The following is a 16,029-nucleotide window of genomic DNA, read 5'->3' on the forward strand; positions in this document are numbered from 1 at the left end:
CTCAGATGATTCTGAAATATTCATACAAACTATAAATTTCAAAGGACCTAAGTACCAACAAGCGACTTTGCATTCTTTCAGTGGTAGTCCATAGGTATGTTTGCATTGTGCTCAGCTGTGGCACAGGCTCTCAAAGTTATTTTTGCAAAGAGGAACTGTAGAACCACGGTCCCCTGAGACTTCAGAAATGGCACTGCAGCTGGCAAAGCCATACACAGTGTACCAGGCAGCCAAAGTACAGTAGATTGCTAGATTGCAGGGATACAGAGACTTTTTAATACCACGGACATTGCAACTCTAGCAAGGTTGCCCAATCACAGTAAGGGTATCTACCTTAAATTTTCATAGTGAGCCATGACCATTGTACAGGAAAGAAAAAATTCATCAATCTTTCAGTGTTGTATATGAACCACATGGACAATTCCACATAGGGTCTGAATCTTTTGAGACCATCACGTCTCAGATACCTTCTCATTTCAGGTAACAGCAGATGGAATATTTCTTAGGAACCTCCCCATCAGTCAAAACACCTTGCATGGGAGTTTGAAACCAGTATCCTGCCCATCTAAGAAGCAAAAATGTAAAAGATTACCTTCAGAGAAGCCACTGCTGCAAAGGGCACAAACAAAGAAAATATCATGTGAACTCTGAGGAACGAGACACTAGCAGAGAGCTCCACCTCAACAGGATGGCTCAGTGGTATGAAAAGGAAATGGACATGGCCAGACCTATACAGACACGTGAGGGAGGATGACCTCCACGTATGCTGAAAAGAAGAAAAGTTCTATGGCCTTTAGTCACAGTGCGCATGTATACTCACAGGGTGAAAGTGCATGTGAAACACAAACACATCCTTAGCCGGATTTCACAAAGTAATTCCCAAGGTTAAACAAACTATAGAATCATAAAATATTACCACTTCCAAACTGCAGTCTTCTCAGGATACATTAACAACATTTTGACTTTCAAAGTTAAATTTACTTACAAAGTACAGGTAAGTCTCCTACAGTAAAAACTCCTTCAATTATTTTTCTGTCAGATATCTCCATACCCGCATGATGATAAGCCACACCATACATTAAAAGATCTGATAATGAAATAATTATATCTGTCACTTTATGTTTACTCAAGCAAGTATTTATCCACAGAGTAGAGAAGTAGTAGGTTATATGCACCTCTCAGTTTGGAATCTTTCAATGAATTTGCAGACCTCTGTAATCTATGCAACACAAAAAAAATACAAATACTTCAAAATCACAAAACAGATTCACTAATGTAACTAGAATATACAAAGATACAAGCGTGTTTTTAAAATGCAAAAATAAATCTTCACATGAAACTAGATACACAATTACCCCGCTAAAGATTGTAACATGTATTCCGTGACGTACATTTTTTACATACTTTCCCATAGTTCTACTGCATTTGTGCTTTTTAAGGATGTTCTTAGTTTTCAACTACATGTTAGACTATCAAAAAGACATAGCCTTAAAATAACTTTCTTTCTTTCTTAAAATAACATTCTTTGGATATTTTCAACCACCACCTTTCCCATCTTCACAAAGGAAACAAACTTGACTCTCTGGGGCAGCTGTTGCAGCCTTTCCACGTCACGACCTACAATCTACATGTGCTGTTCACAAAAGGCAAAGACGACCATGTTTGAAGTCTAAAATCAGGAAGTAGCTTCTGCAGCTGCCATGACTAGGCAACCCTTAAGTAAATAATAATTAATATGGGTCAGGGCTGTATTTAGTAAACGTATCTGATAATGCAAAGACTTCTTATGGCTTAACTTAAAACACTAGTAAGACCACATCCATTTCAACTATTCATATGCTTCATCTTTGCACTACAAGGCCTTATACGTCCATAGGAATTAACATTTGTGTGTTTAGAAAGCAGCTTTTAGAAACAACTTAATGTTTGTGAAAAGTATCCTAAAAATCTGAAAAGCAAATAAAACTTCCCAAGAAGAGGGCCAATTTACCAAAAAGTACGTCAACTGTGATGATGATTTAGTTGCAGACACTCTGCTAGAAACTGTATTAGCTCAACAGCTTTCTTCACAGATGTTGCAGGTTCACTAAAACACACATACACTTATTAACAACTCAAATATAAAAATACCTTTGTTTCTGTTCTATACTCAGTAGAAATTTAGCATCTTTTGCAAGAACAGAAGCAGCCTGCTGCACTCCTTTTCTTGTGGCACAGAACTATAAATAAGAAAAGATTTTTTTGAATCAACACTTTTAAGAAACAATTTCAAATGTGATGAGAAAAAAAGCTGTTGTACCACAAGTGCTGGTTTTTGTTCCGAGTATGTTTGTATAATACTAGCTATCTTGTAGTTGAGAGTTAAGTCAAATTTGAATTCTGTCTGATTGTCACTGCAAGGAAAACCAAGAACAATTTTGCGTAGCTTCACTGGTCGTTGATCCTCATCTATTTTCAGACATACAGCAGGCATCTTACTATCTGAAAGCCATTCTGCAATCTTTAAAAAAGAAGAAATAGAATGGAAATTATAAATTTCTCGTTTTAATCATGCTCTGCTCTAACTGCATCACACAATAATTAACTTCACTTTTGTCACATGTAAACTATTAACACATTTGACATTCCTGATATCATTAATATCATAGGTGAAGTTCTGTTTTCTACAGAACCAATATAATTCGGACTGAAATCTCAAGTCTGTTGTGATTTGTACTTAGAGACAAAAATAACAAACAGAAATCTAAAGCTGAAGCATGTCCATACTTGGCTGATAGTTCCATATGGTTGTAGGTCATTTGTTACATTAACATCAACCTCACAGCTGTCTTCAGCTGACAGCGTCAAAATGACAACTTTGTTATCAATCTGAATTTATAACTCCAGGTAAGTTTTATAAAATACAACTACGTTAATTACAATACAGTCAAAATGTAACTCTTACATCTTCAGCGTTTGGGATTGTTGCAGAAACAGCTACAAATCTCAAGGGAGGAACAGTGTCATGATTCTCTAAAAGACGCCAAAGAGAAGACTGAACAGTCTTCATCCGACTGACTACAACTTCTAATGTTGCACCACGGCTTTCATCCTTTATAACATGTACCTATTAGGAATTTTAAAAGATTTGCAAAATATTTCTCCAGTTATAATCTATACATGTGTTAAGCAAATGTTGTATTTTCTAAGTTTCTTTTTATCTTCAGGAAAAAAAACAGTGCATATAGAACATTAATTTTCTTACCTCATCAATGAGAAACAATCGTACAAGCTGGACTATAGAGTTGTCTCTCCACCTTCTCGTCATGCTATCCCATTTTTCCTAGGAGAAAAAAACCACAACAAAACAACAACAGAAGGTGAAAGATGTTTTAAAGGCCAACATATGCCAGGAGTACAGGCAAACATGCCTAAACTTTAATAGATCTTTAAATAAAATCAGGTAAATTAATTCAAGCTAATGTCATGTATGTTTCATCTGGCACATTATTATTTTACTAACTGTTGTTTATATGAACTAATAGTACATACAGCAGTGTGCAGGCAAGCATAAGGATCACAAAACTACTACTTACTACCAAAAAAAGGAGCAGTTTTAGTAGCATACAATTAGTAGAGTACTAATGTCTGCTTATTCTAGGGTTTTGCAAGAACTGGGATTGAAACCTACAGGTGTAGTGATAATAATGTGAGCATTATGTATTTCAAATAAATCATCCATCACTGTATCCCCTGTCAGTTCCTTGCAGCTGAGTCCTATAGGTCCAAATTTTTCTCTCCAATCATCAAAACGCTGACTGCATAGAGCTTTTATCGGAGCCACTAAAAATAACACAAAATAATCAAGAGTTATATCAGGAAAATAAAATCTTTAACGGTATTGTGAAAGATGCTAAATGCACACATTTTTTAAGCTGTCTTCTTGAATTTAATTTCCCTAATTTTCAGCTTTGCTCCCAGAACCATAAAATTTGTAACTGATATTATTATAATCCTTATTATCCTATTCCATGTGCATAGATCATGTTGAGCTTTGGGCCCCAGTTCTTCCCTATCACCAACCAGAAACAGAACCCTTTAATTAACATTATCTATGCCCTCTCTTAATCCTGATTTTTTCCTCAATCCCACATGGAAACAATCATTCAACTATCAAATGTTTTCTCACAGACAGAAGAAACCACAGGAAATACATATTTTCTAATGAAAGATCATACAAATATCAACCTTTTTCTAGTTCAGAATGATTTGAGAACTCTGTATTCAGAAAAAAAAGGGGTTATAAATGAGAAACCATCCACGAGCAAGAGACAGAATACCAGAAGAGATCAAAATCTATCTAAACTAAATGTACCGTTAAGTGTAGTCATGGTCATACTGAGCAGCTAACACAGCAGGTAGCAGCTAACACAGCAGGTAGCAGTTCTGATGCTGGTCCTCATGAACAGACTCCTAAAACAATCTATTTCTTCATATTTTTTTTTCTCCTGAGGATACATACTATACTTTTGCAGATGGAGGTTGATTTCTAGAAATCAGAAGTCATTCTCTCCAAGGACCGATACTAGCAACACATGTAAGTCTATATTGGATGGGTAATCTATACAGAAAATCCAGTGATTTAAGTGAAAGAAGAAGTGATCTACACACGATCCAAAACCAGCAAATAGATCTTGCAGTGATTACATCCTAGGCTACTTAGAGCCACTGGAATATGAACCATTTCTGCATATCAGCTGACAAGTGATCCCTAAGATGAAGAGATTTAAAGAACCAGTTTCTGCTTCAGAAAGAGGTGTAAAAACTTGTAAGCGTATCAGTGGCCTATAAAGGAGCGAAAATCACTAGCTCCAGAAAGTTGATTAAGGTACCAGCAAGTAACTCACAAAACTGCAGAAGTCATAATCTTTCGCTATGCAAGAATGCAAGAAGCTAGCGATTGCTCCTGGAACTTCAGTCACCAATCCTCAGCATGTGTTAAAAGCTACTGGGAAACAACTCTGATTTACACAGCTACTGCAAGCTAATTCACATACATCAGGCCACTGACGAACCAGGTACCAGAGCACGCTCCAGCAGTACATAGTCTGATTAACACCAAATGTTGGAACAGAGGAAGACTGACGTGTCTCCTTCTCCATCACTGTCAAACCTGGAAAGGTCAGCAGATCTAATTCCACCAGCAGGTAACTGCTTCCTTACTGAAAGTTCCAACCAGCCAATTTGTATGAATTCTACCAAGGCAATCAAAAACATTACAGAACACTGAAATGCTCCACCTCGATCAGCAGACAGAAAAACTATAATACGTGCCTATTTATAAAAGATCTGTTCACAACACAGGGTAAACTCTAAACCAACTCTACCTTTATTGTAAGAACTTGAACACATTGGAATTTTAAAAAAATAATAATTAGGCTGAAACTTTTGTAAAGATAAAGATTAACCATCAATATACAAGTATATCACTGTATGAATTAATTAAAACTGGGAAAAAACCACCAATTTCATCTGATTTACATGATATGAACTCAATTCTGCAGGAAGGAAAGGAAAAAAGTGTAATTGTTGTGACTATCTTCAAGTATTTTTATTAGTTCCTATATAGGTTAATTAAACTCATGAAGACCACAGCTCTGTTGCCTCTGAACTAGTAGACAGAGAGCAACAGTTAGCACAAAACCTTGCCAGGTAAGTGAATATTGGAAAATTTGATCCTCATCTCAGAGCAACAGACAGGCATACAAAAGATACTGCATAATTTCTGGCTCTGCCACTAAGAATTTCTTTTAATTTCCTTTGCTTCCTTCTTCATGTACATCTTGCCTTCTTAGAGGACAAACTCTTTACAAGATTTTCTAAATTTTTATTTGTATAGGCAATGCTGAACACTACAATTGCACAGTGCTGTTAAATACTAATAATAGTTACAATGGTATCACAAATAAAACAAACCCTAAAAGAAACAACTTCTTAAAGAATGAGGCAGGTCACAATTTCTTAACATATTTAATTTCAATATTATTAAAGCACTCACTCCACATCTCCACATTTACAGAATGACATTTTCTACTGCTGTCACCAAAATGTTTAAAGCTGCATAATACTTACTGTAAACAACTTTAATATTTAACCAAGGCAGTGGGGCTTCCATGAGTAATCTGGTAATAGCTAGCTCGAACATTACAGTTTTTCCAGAGCCAGTCGGAGCACAAATCACAAAATTCCTATCTGTATAAAGAAGCTAGGAAAGAATTGCAAAGCAGTAAATATAACACAGCTCTCCCTTGTACCTATTCATACATTCCAAAAGCATTCTCTAGGGGAAAACGACACAAGGAAATTATTATTACATTGATATATGTAGTCCTCTAAAAAATTTTGTATTAGATGTGAACTTTAAGTTACAGCAAAAGCAAGAACATCATCTGCTACACATCTGCCACAGAAACGTAAATTGAGATACTGTTCATCTAAGGTTACTATGTAATGAAGTCTACCATTCTGCGACAAACAAAAAACCCCCAGTATCTAGCCTTAGATGACGTTAATACAGAATTGCAGCCAATGTCCAACTGTAACCAAACATAGGCTCATTAGAAAGAGGTATTTTGTGCTCAAATTCAAAGTGCAATTTGTTTTCCCTCTCTAATTCATTCTGCATTCAAAATTCCAATATTGTTGAATATATATAATTTTAAAAGAATGTTAAGTTTTCAATAATGACGAAAGTAGGTTTTGTATGACTATGCTTCCTGCCTTCCCCCACATTCCACCCTCCACCATCTTAGAAGCCAGGTATGTCCATGTCAGCTTCCCCCATTTTCCCCTGCCCAGGTTGACTCTACCCTCCCTCCTCCTCCGCAGTGTCACTCGCTCACCCTCCCTCCATGCAGCATGCCCTGTGCAGCTTTATTTCCTTCCTTCCCTCTCAACGCCTCATGGATTCTACTATTCTCATTCTTTTTTCCTTTTCTTCTAGCTGTTAATGCTCTAAAACTATTCTGTGACTGTTAGGAGCTCACAGGGATGAATGAGAATCACTTAGAGCTTGACTTATAAATAACTGTAGCAATGACTGACACTGACAGTACTGCTGAACAGCTGCAGGAATTACCTGTGCTCTTCATCTACCATTCCAGTTTTCCAATGCTCACAAAAATCAATGAAGTATGAATGCTGTACGAATACAAAATTTTCCCTGATTTTTGTTAAATAATCCTTTGTAACATTCACTGTGAATCAACCAGAGAAACTCTACCAAGTTGAATGTTTTCAACTTATTTCTTGGAAGCAGAGAGTTGCTACCAAGTTGAATTTTGCAAGCTTAACCAATAAAAAAAAAAATAAATATACATGACCATTATCTTTCTAATATGCCGATTTCTCTTAATTTTTAACAACACGTCATGTCTTATACATGAATGACAAGCAAATCTTGTCCTTCCTGGTACCTTACAAACAAGTTTATATTTAGGAGTACTAATACATAAGTCATTAAAAAAAATTTTTTTTAAGAAAACTATTGCCCTGAGAACTCTGTTCTTGCAACTTCCATGAAAGTAAACCTTGCTTACAGCTGCAGTTTTCCATTATTCTAGGAACAGAGAGTCACACAAGATTATTTTACAGGCCAATATGATGTATAACTCTCATCAAATAAACACAAATTTGGAAACACGAAAAATACCCCAAATCCATGCATAAAACTAAAAATGTAAGGAAAAAAGGCAAAAATACAGCTCCCTGTATAATTTAATATTCTGCTCATATAAGCACCGTTCTTAAAATCTTCTCTTTATAAAACATTACTTAGTGGATAAAAAATTCAAACAAAAATGTGTAGCATCAAAAGTAGCTTAAAACACATGCTTAGAAATGTTTGCGAACAACACTGGGATTTTCCCTAGAGTTGAATAAAAATTTCAAATGCTCTGTTGAAGACTCTGGTGGAACCCGTATCTCTTCTCTGCAATACCTATAATACAATCTTTCTCAAATTGGTTGCTTTCAAAATAAGTTTTGGGTTTTAAAGAAAGAGCATAGCTGATAAAAAGGGCAGGGACAAACATCGCTTCTCCAAAAGGACAACCTTCTCTAAAGTTCTGCTTTTCTTAATCTTCTTGTGAAAATCATTAAAAAATATTACTAATCTGTAGGCATAAATACACATATATAATTCACATCTTCACACAAATGTATTTAAAACTGAGAAAAACATTTTTAAAAGTACTTCTGGTCTCTTCTCCCAGCTAAGCACAACCCCTGCTCAACTATTCCAGGAAGAGGTTCTAGATATATTACAGTTTTCTAACCCCTTTTAAGTGCCAAGTATCAAAGTATCATTTAAATTTATCTACAAAGTACTACTTGCAGCTGCAGCTAATGTTTCTTACTTACATCATCCAAAGCTTTTGACTGTGCATAGTTAAAATACGGGAACTCCTTAAAAATACTTCTAAATTGGGTCGCTTGACAGCATTAAGGAATTGAAAACAATTGAGTGAAAATTCTAAAATTTATTTTAGAACTGTAAAATGCATCTCTTTCTTGAAGTTTAAATGCAAACTTAAAACATATGCAACAATCTTTCACTGATACAGGCTTGTAAAAAAATATCAAAAAGTAACTTATTAAATGATTTAGTAGCTTTATTTAGATTCTTGGTGTGCCTTATATTCCACTTCACCAAAAATCCACAACCTATTTGAGAGGTCTCAGGATTATACCAGTAATCAAGAACCTCCTCCCTGGCATAGGCTTCACAGAACCGCATACAGTTATGGAATGTGAAACTGCAAGGGACAAAAGCTTTATTCTACACTGCAAACCAGACACAAGAGCAAGCAGAGCACTGCTGTTAGCATATCTGAAGTGTCAATGCCCACATTATATTTGTAATATAACACAAATTAATTAGCATAATATTGTATGTCCAGTCGTAACAGTAGCAAAGAAATTCACTCTTAGTGCTGACAGTGGTTTTAAAGATATTTTCAATTGCTAATATTGTGTATTCTTCAGACAACAACATTCTTATCTAAAATATGAGTAAGAGGCAAGAGAGTATTGTTACATTACAAATCCAAATAAGTAAGTTGATCCTTGTCTGGACTTGCACTGAAGCCACAGAAGCAGACTAACTGTAACCATCCGGATCAGGCAGAGGATGCACACACAGTCAGACATAACACCAACAGTAACAAGAACAACGAACTGTTGAGGCCTCAGATTGATGTTACAATAAAAGACTAAATAAAAAAGAAAAGAAAAAGGAGTAAAACAAGAAATAAGGGTAGTTAAATATAAACATTAGAAATGGGTAAAGATAAGCAAGTAATATTGGACTACAGAAAATAAGGATTTTTTAAAAAGACTTCTCTAAAATTACGTCTCTAAATAAGTGATCTATTTCCAAGATGCAGAACATTGACTATCTGTAATTGGCAACATCAGAACAACTGAGTCCTTACTCATTTTGGAAATCCTGACATTTCTTAAAGCTATTCACGTGAATTTAAGTTGTCTAAATTTAGACATTTCCTCTTCCTGATATTTAACTTGCCATTTGACAGGTTATTAGAAACAAAATATTGAAAAGACAGTGTAAAAAAAAAGAAGTTTGACAGGTATAGATGGATGGTTAATTATGCTATGGGTTCAAGGCAGGGGCAAGAAGAAGGAAAATTATTGTAAAATCTGCTTAAAGAATGGAAATATACTGTATGCACACTACAACATAAATACAGACCTAAAAGGAATATATGAAGTTTATTTTCTCCTGAGAAAATGGGACAAGAAGATAGATTCAGTTTTCCTAATAAGCCTAAACACTAATTCACTTTTCCTTTATTTAAAGTGTATGAGGATATATGTGTGTATGTGTCTTTGCACATAAAATCTGGCCTCGAATATATATTATGCAAACTAAAAATTTTACATTTTACATTTTAAAAATAAACAGTTTTGAGGATAAAATTTGAATATTTGAAATAAGAATAAATTTGCTTAGCAATGGATGATCTATAAGTTGTCCTATTTTCATTCTAGCTTTGGAAGTCCAAAAGGCAAACACCTATTCATCATTTGATTCCCAGCATTACGTTACAAATCAAAACTATTATAGTGTAATGCATGAGTTTCCATGGCTACAAATTAAACACTGTAATTTTGTAAATGTAAAAGCATTGTAATAAAATCAGTAAATCAGATACAGCAAACACAAGGATACGTATTTCTGTAACAGCCCTCAAAACTTCCAGTTTTCTTCCTGTAGTTCCTAAAGAAATAAAAGTAGTAAACTTTTATAAAGCCAGATTTGTTTACAACCATGAAAAATATCTTCCTGACCCCAAGCTATGTGTTCTGTGAGGAGCTGCAAGGCTGTAACAAGGTCCAGGTGACACAGAAGGAGCTGACAGGATAGGATACGGAGATCACAAGCTCATCATTTGAAAGGATCATTTTGGTGGCCCTTTCAATGCTGAACTCATTCCAGTTTAAGGATGTCTTGCCCATACCAGAGGCTCAAAACTTGATGCAGTATCTAGATGTGGTCTCAAAAGTGCCAAGAAGGGGATGATCATTTCCCTCAACTTCCTGGATTTGTTCCTGTTAACAAAGGCCAGGATGCTGTTGGCCTTTGTTACTGCTGGGGCACACTGCTCACTCAGGTTCAGTGAGCTGTTCACCAGACCCCAGGCCCTCTTCCGCAGAGCTGGCCCCAGTCGGTCCATCCCAGGGGAACCCCAAGGGTTCTTCTCTTTCCCTGGGGCAGGACTTTACATTCGTCCCTACTGAATTTCATGAGATCCCTGGCAGCCCCCTCCTCCAGGACATACCCTTGCAGCACTCCACTTGTGGCAGGCATGTGGGCAGAGTGTGACCCATCAACCACTACCCTCTGAGCCTGACCATCCAACCATTTTTTTACCGATGCAGCTGTCCATCCATTCCTAATGTCCTAACTTGGATACCAGAGTGTTGTGGAAGACGGTGTTTCTCAACCATTCTATGATTCTATGAAAAGCCTTGCTGAAGTCAAAGTAAATGACATCCACTGCTCTCCCCTCATCCACAAATCTAGTCACCATTGCCCAGAAGGCAATCAGACAGGAATCACGGTTTTCCATTCCTGACCAGCCTCCAAATCCCATCTTAAGCCAAAGCTCTGCCCTACAGCTTTCTGCTAAAACTATTTTTCTATTCTGTATTTGTATATGTAGCAGTTAGCCAGGTACACAAGGTACATTCCACACATGCAATGAGTCCCTGTCCTATAAAGCTTAAAAACTAGAAATAAACCACGCATATTTAAACACTATTAAAAAACAAAAATAATTTCTAAAACAAGTATTTTATCATTTCATCAAAATTCTCACCACTTTCCTCCATTTTCCAGTTTTTTCCCATTTAAAGGCTATTTCTACAAAGATACAATTCTGAGCCGCATCACAAATAAACATTCCATTTTTAATTTCTGGTTTCAAATGAAGATGAGACTATTTACCACATGAAGGGATGAGGCTGCTCTTTTTCAAATTGTTTAGGGGACTGATTTGAAGTGACATTTTCAAAAAGGTTTACATGACTTGGCACTTTTGAAAATGTGACTTTTCTTCACAAATTGTTTACCCAGCTCATATTAAACAACAATGCAATTAAGTTCCATAGAATTGCAATATCTTCTATCAAGTTTAGCCAATTATCTCACCTTGAGCTGGTGGGAAAATGTTCTTCACTCCACCTCAGATCATGGATATCCATTATTATTATATACCAAAGACAGACAGTGGACTATTTTTCTTGAAATAGAGTAATAATTACCTGTCATATCCAGAATCTCTGAAGCATTAGAAAATGATTTAATTTTAATTCCATTTTTAGACACAATATCCCCATCAGTTACCCTATGCAGAGTAAAATCTGAGTCTTTAGTTATTGGTTTAGTTATTGGAACATGATGATTATTTCTCCATAAGCCTTCTTCTCTCACTTCTTTCATGTTTTCACTTGTATTTAAGTAAGTATCAATTTCTTTCACATCCATAGAACTATCTTTAAAGTCTGTATTTTTATACATATAACCAGACATCTTAAATAAGCTGCAAAAGATCCAGGATTTTTGTTAGTCTGTTGTAATGTTACACAGTTTCTCTAATATTTGAAAAACATCTATGTTTCTATTAGAAGCAGAACTAGTAAGATACAATCATAAAAAAGAGGTTTTATCTAATTTTATTTAATCTGACACTCCTCTACCTGAAGAAGCCTCTTTTCAAGATACATCTTAACTTTACTTTCATTCCAGAAAGAACCTGAAAGAATAAACTGCCTGTCCAGATGGGCTCTGAATCCCAACAGCAGATTAGCTGTCCATCTCTGCATAATTAAAAACAACAGAGACATAAAGGTTCTGAGGAATGAGAAGAGCTGGGCATAGAAGAGGAGTTTATCTGTAAAACCCCTCCTCCCAGGCAGCACTGAAATCATGTTGAGAACCGCTCAAGGTATTCCTGGCTGGCTGACCTTTGCTCTGAAAAGCGAGTGATCTTAACCTTCTTGCTCATTACCGTGTGGACAAAGAACTCAAAATACTATTTTGAAAAACCTTTGTTATCTAACAATTTCTTTAAAATTAAAGCAACAAACCTCATCCTTACTTTTCTCATAACAGAGGCTGAACTCAAGACACATTTAACTACAGTACTAAAGTATTGCCAAAAGGAAACACCTTTTTTCCTTATACTGAAAAGAATTAGTGTCTGAGCCCTGTTAAAGTCCCTTCAATTGAAGGATCCAAAACTCTGCATTTAACAAATGTATCTAAAATGATAATATATTTCTGACAGTTGATAAATTATCAGAATTGACTAGACACCTACCTTTTTCTTAATGTTGAATGGACACTCTCATCATCACTGTTCTCTGGAAAATTACTCAATATTTTATTTTGTGAAAAATTTGCACAAGGTTGCTGAGAAATCCCTGTTCCTGCTTTAGATTTATCTTGGTCAGAAGAGAGAAACAATGAAACCATTTTCAGACTTTCATGCCGAAAACTATTTTTTTCTCTTTCTCCTACACTTAATTGGAGCACTTCTTTTTCAGAGGCTATGCCAAAATGAACAGGTGCTAGTGATTTATCATTTACTTCCTCAGTGTTACTCTTACATTGCTGTATAAACTTCTGGTGCTTTCTCCCTCCTACAAAAACAATAAATTATTATTTCTATTAATATTCATATTCCTATTCATAGTAATTTTACTAAATATCTTCCACACAGAATAAGCCAAATTCACATATATGAACTCATATTTCTGTCTTATTGCAAGTGTATATTTTACTACTCATGCTGATGAATGCAATGCATCTGTTGTCAATTAAAAAGTTATAAAAACAGGGTCACTTTCTGTGCTTCTTATACACAGTAATGGATCAAAACTATTCCTCAGAACTACAAAGTAGTTTGTAAGACAGAAACTCTTCACCCTGTCCCAGAATAAAGATGGTCTTTTAAAAAAATGACAAAATGACCAAGCTTGAAGTTCCTACTACAAACAGCTGTGAGATAAACCCTGCAATCTCAACAGTCAAAATTTGTAATGATGTCGGTGACAGGCTGGTTTCATAGTCATCTTGGTTAATTATCACATTTTGCAGGGTTAGTTCGCAGTAGGATCGGTGTCCTGATGTGACTGACCATACAAGTGTTGCTGTCAGCAGAAGGAAAGCAAGAGCAGAAATAAGCAACTGAATACAACAAGATTAAACAACAGCTCTATTCCACAGCCTATTAATTTCAGCGTTATCCATCTAGAAACCTAAAATGACAATGGCCTGTTTGTGACATAACCTCAACAGTTCTAATTCTACAAACACCAGAAAGCTTATTTGATTGAGTAGTTCTTAATGGAATTGCTCTTGCATAAAGTAGAAAAATACCCTTCTGTCTTAACAATACAATTCCTAAACAGAGAATATCATAAATCAGCACAGCAGCTAAGAAACACAGACATCTAGTTGACAGAGATAAAGCAACCAAATTCTTTAAAATAAATTTCCTGAAGGTGATCCTGAATGTCTAGATGGAAGGAATACTCCATTTAGCAGCAATCAATGGTCAGATTCAAATTTGGCCTCCTGAACAGCATTTGAAAAAAGCCCCAAAAGGGAAGAAGAAAGTTAGGTTCATATAAACTCTCTGTTCCTTGGGTGGGAGACAGGTCATCCATGTGTTTCATTATGCTCTTACAGCTGCTTCCCACTGTGTTATGATGCTTCATATAGCTGACATTTTGATCATACTTCTTACCTTGCCCACTTCTGCACAGTAAACTTGTAGCCTGTGCATGCCCAAAGAGGACTCCTAATACTCCAAACATATGTAAGACCATCACTCTCAACTAAAATATAATCTTTATCTGTATTTGCTTACCTAGAATACTTCATACTTCACAGCATTAGAAGAGAGAGGAGAAATTATTTGTCAAGCTAATTATTTCTTAAGCCATTCAAAATGAATGTCAAATATTATGGCTTAGTGGGACTTGGCAGGGTTAGGTTTATGGTTGCACTTGATGATCTTAAAGGTCTTTTCCAACCTAAATGACTCTATGATTCTATTCTATGATATTTTACCCATATGAGTGTTGGCTGCATTTTTTTCCAGTTCCCTCTGTAATTCCTCTGCAGCTGGAATTTCAGCAATAGCTGGAGCAGGTGCAATACACCAAATCTTAGGGTTTTCATTTTCTAGATACCTATTTTTAAAACACAAATGTAAGGTAAAAGCATTCTTTAAGCACCCTCCACATCAACCTCCACATCATCCCTTCTAACAACCCTCCACAAATCACCAATCATAAATAACCTACTGTTTCTCCTGCTAAAAAAAATATTTTTTAATTCATGTGATTTTTAATCACAGAAAATTTAAGAGGTAAAACTTCTGCTAACCCGTATTTCTTATAGCCCTAAGATACACTTGTATCATTCAAAATTCAGTGTGCTTGGAAAACCATTTCAAAGTAAGGGTTATGAACCTGGAAATTTCTAGCCCCACATTTCTATTGGTAGACAGAAAAGGGAGTTACAAAAAAAATTCTCCTGTAAAATGATTCAGAGTGTGGAAAAACTTGGAAAACAATTATATATATTTAACAATAAAGATTTACCTTTGTCTTGTATCTGGTCTCTCATAGAACAAATTATCCAATGAAAAGACCATGTCTGCAGAGTTAAACATTTTTAGACCAAACGTGAAGTCTCTTAATCTGCAAAAGGCAGCACAAGGAACTGTGAAACTGAAATTACTAGAATTGAACCTGTATAAGCAATAGAAAGCTTATTAGTTATAAGTGCCAATACTTAATTTCTAGTTTCTTTTAGAGCTCTTGTCTGCATCCTTAATTCTTCAAAAAGAGAATCTCTCTCCTGATAAAATAGCGTTCCTATTAATTATGACCCAAAAATCCTGTAGGACAGCACTTTAAACAACCTTTACATTACCATGACAAGTCAGGAGGGAAAAAGTGGGTAAGAGTAAAGATTCACATAAAATTTATGTTAAATTATTTAAGTTCTAAGAATAATACTAAGATTCTTCTATTCAACTGTAGACTATACATTTTTTTTCCCTCAGATTGTTTCTGTTCTGATGGAAAAATACAATCTGTCTTATGATGAGATTCTGTCAATTTTTACACAATAAAATTATTTTATTATCTAAAAAACTCAAACAATTATTTTAATTTACAAGCAAATCAGATTTTTTTTTTAACATAGATAGAAATTGCTTACCTGGATAACTGGAGTATGGGCCCAATTCCTTAACATTAACAGGTTTGTTCTGAAACATCAGGACCAGGCATTATTTCTAAACTATTTATCATATACACCAGTTTTAAAAATACTCCAGTTAATTTTAAATGGTTTTCATTTAGCACCAACTCTAGGCATTCAACATGTTTTCTTTATGTGTTTGTGTTGAGAAGCTTCACAGCTCTTAATTTTGCTTAAGGACAACT

General features: G+C 35.4%; 1 protein-coding gene across 1 annotated transcript in view; it reads right to left on the reverse strand.

Moving 5' to 3' along the window:
- Positions 1 to 15,248, reverse strand: part of HFM1 (helicase for meiosis 1) — a gene marked incomplete at both ends in the record, with an annotated part of 39,285 nt that extends 24,037 nt beyond the window's left edge. The window contains 15 exon segments of the mRNA XM_082314515.1: positions 986 to 1,087; positions 1,176 to 1,219; positions 2,131 to 2,219; positions 2,300 to 2,500; positions 2,945 to 3,106; positions 3,193 to 3,225; positions 3,227 to 3,322; positions 3,671 to 3,822; positions 6,112 to 6,244; positions 8,401 to 8,471; positions 10,232 to 10,279; positions 11,827 to 12,104; positions 12,885 to 13,206; positions 14,642 to 14,763; positions 15,178 to 15,248. Of these exon segments, the coding sequence (XP_082170641.1) occupies positions 986 to 1,087; positions 1,176 to 1,219; positions 2,131 to 2,219; positions 2,300 to 2,500; positions 2,945 to 3,106; positions 3,193 to 3,225; positions 3,227 to 3,322; positions 3,671 to 3,822; positions 6,112 to 6,244; positions 8,401 to 8,471; positions 10,232 to 10,279; positions 11,827 to 12,104; positions 12,885 to 13,206; positions 14,642 to 14,763; positions 15,178 to 15,248 (1,924 nt within the window).
- Positions 15,249 to 16,029: the final 781 nt, after the last annotated feature.

The sequence above is a fragment of the Platalea leucorodia genome, assembly GCF_965183815.1.
Source record: "Platalea leucorodia genome assembly, chromosome: 5".
Classification (NCBI taxonomy): Eukaryota; Metazoa; Chordata; class Aves; order Pelecaniformes; family Threskiornithidae; genus Platalea; species Platalea leucorodia.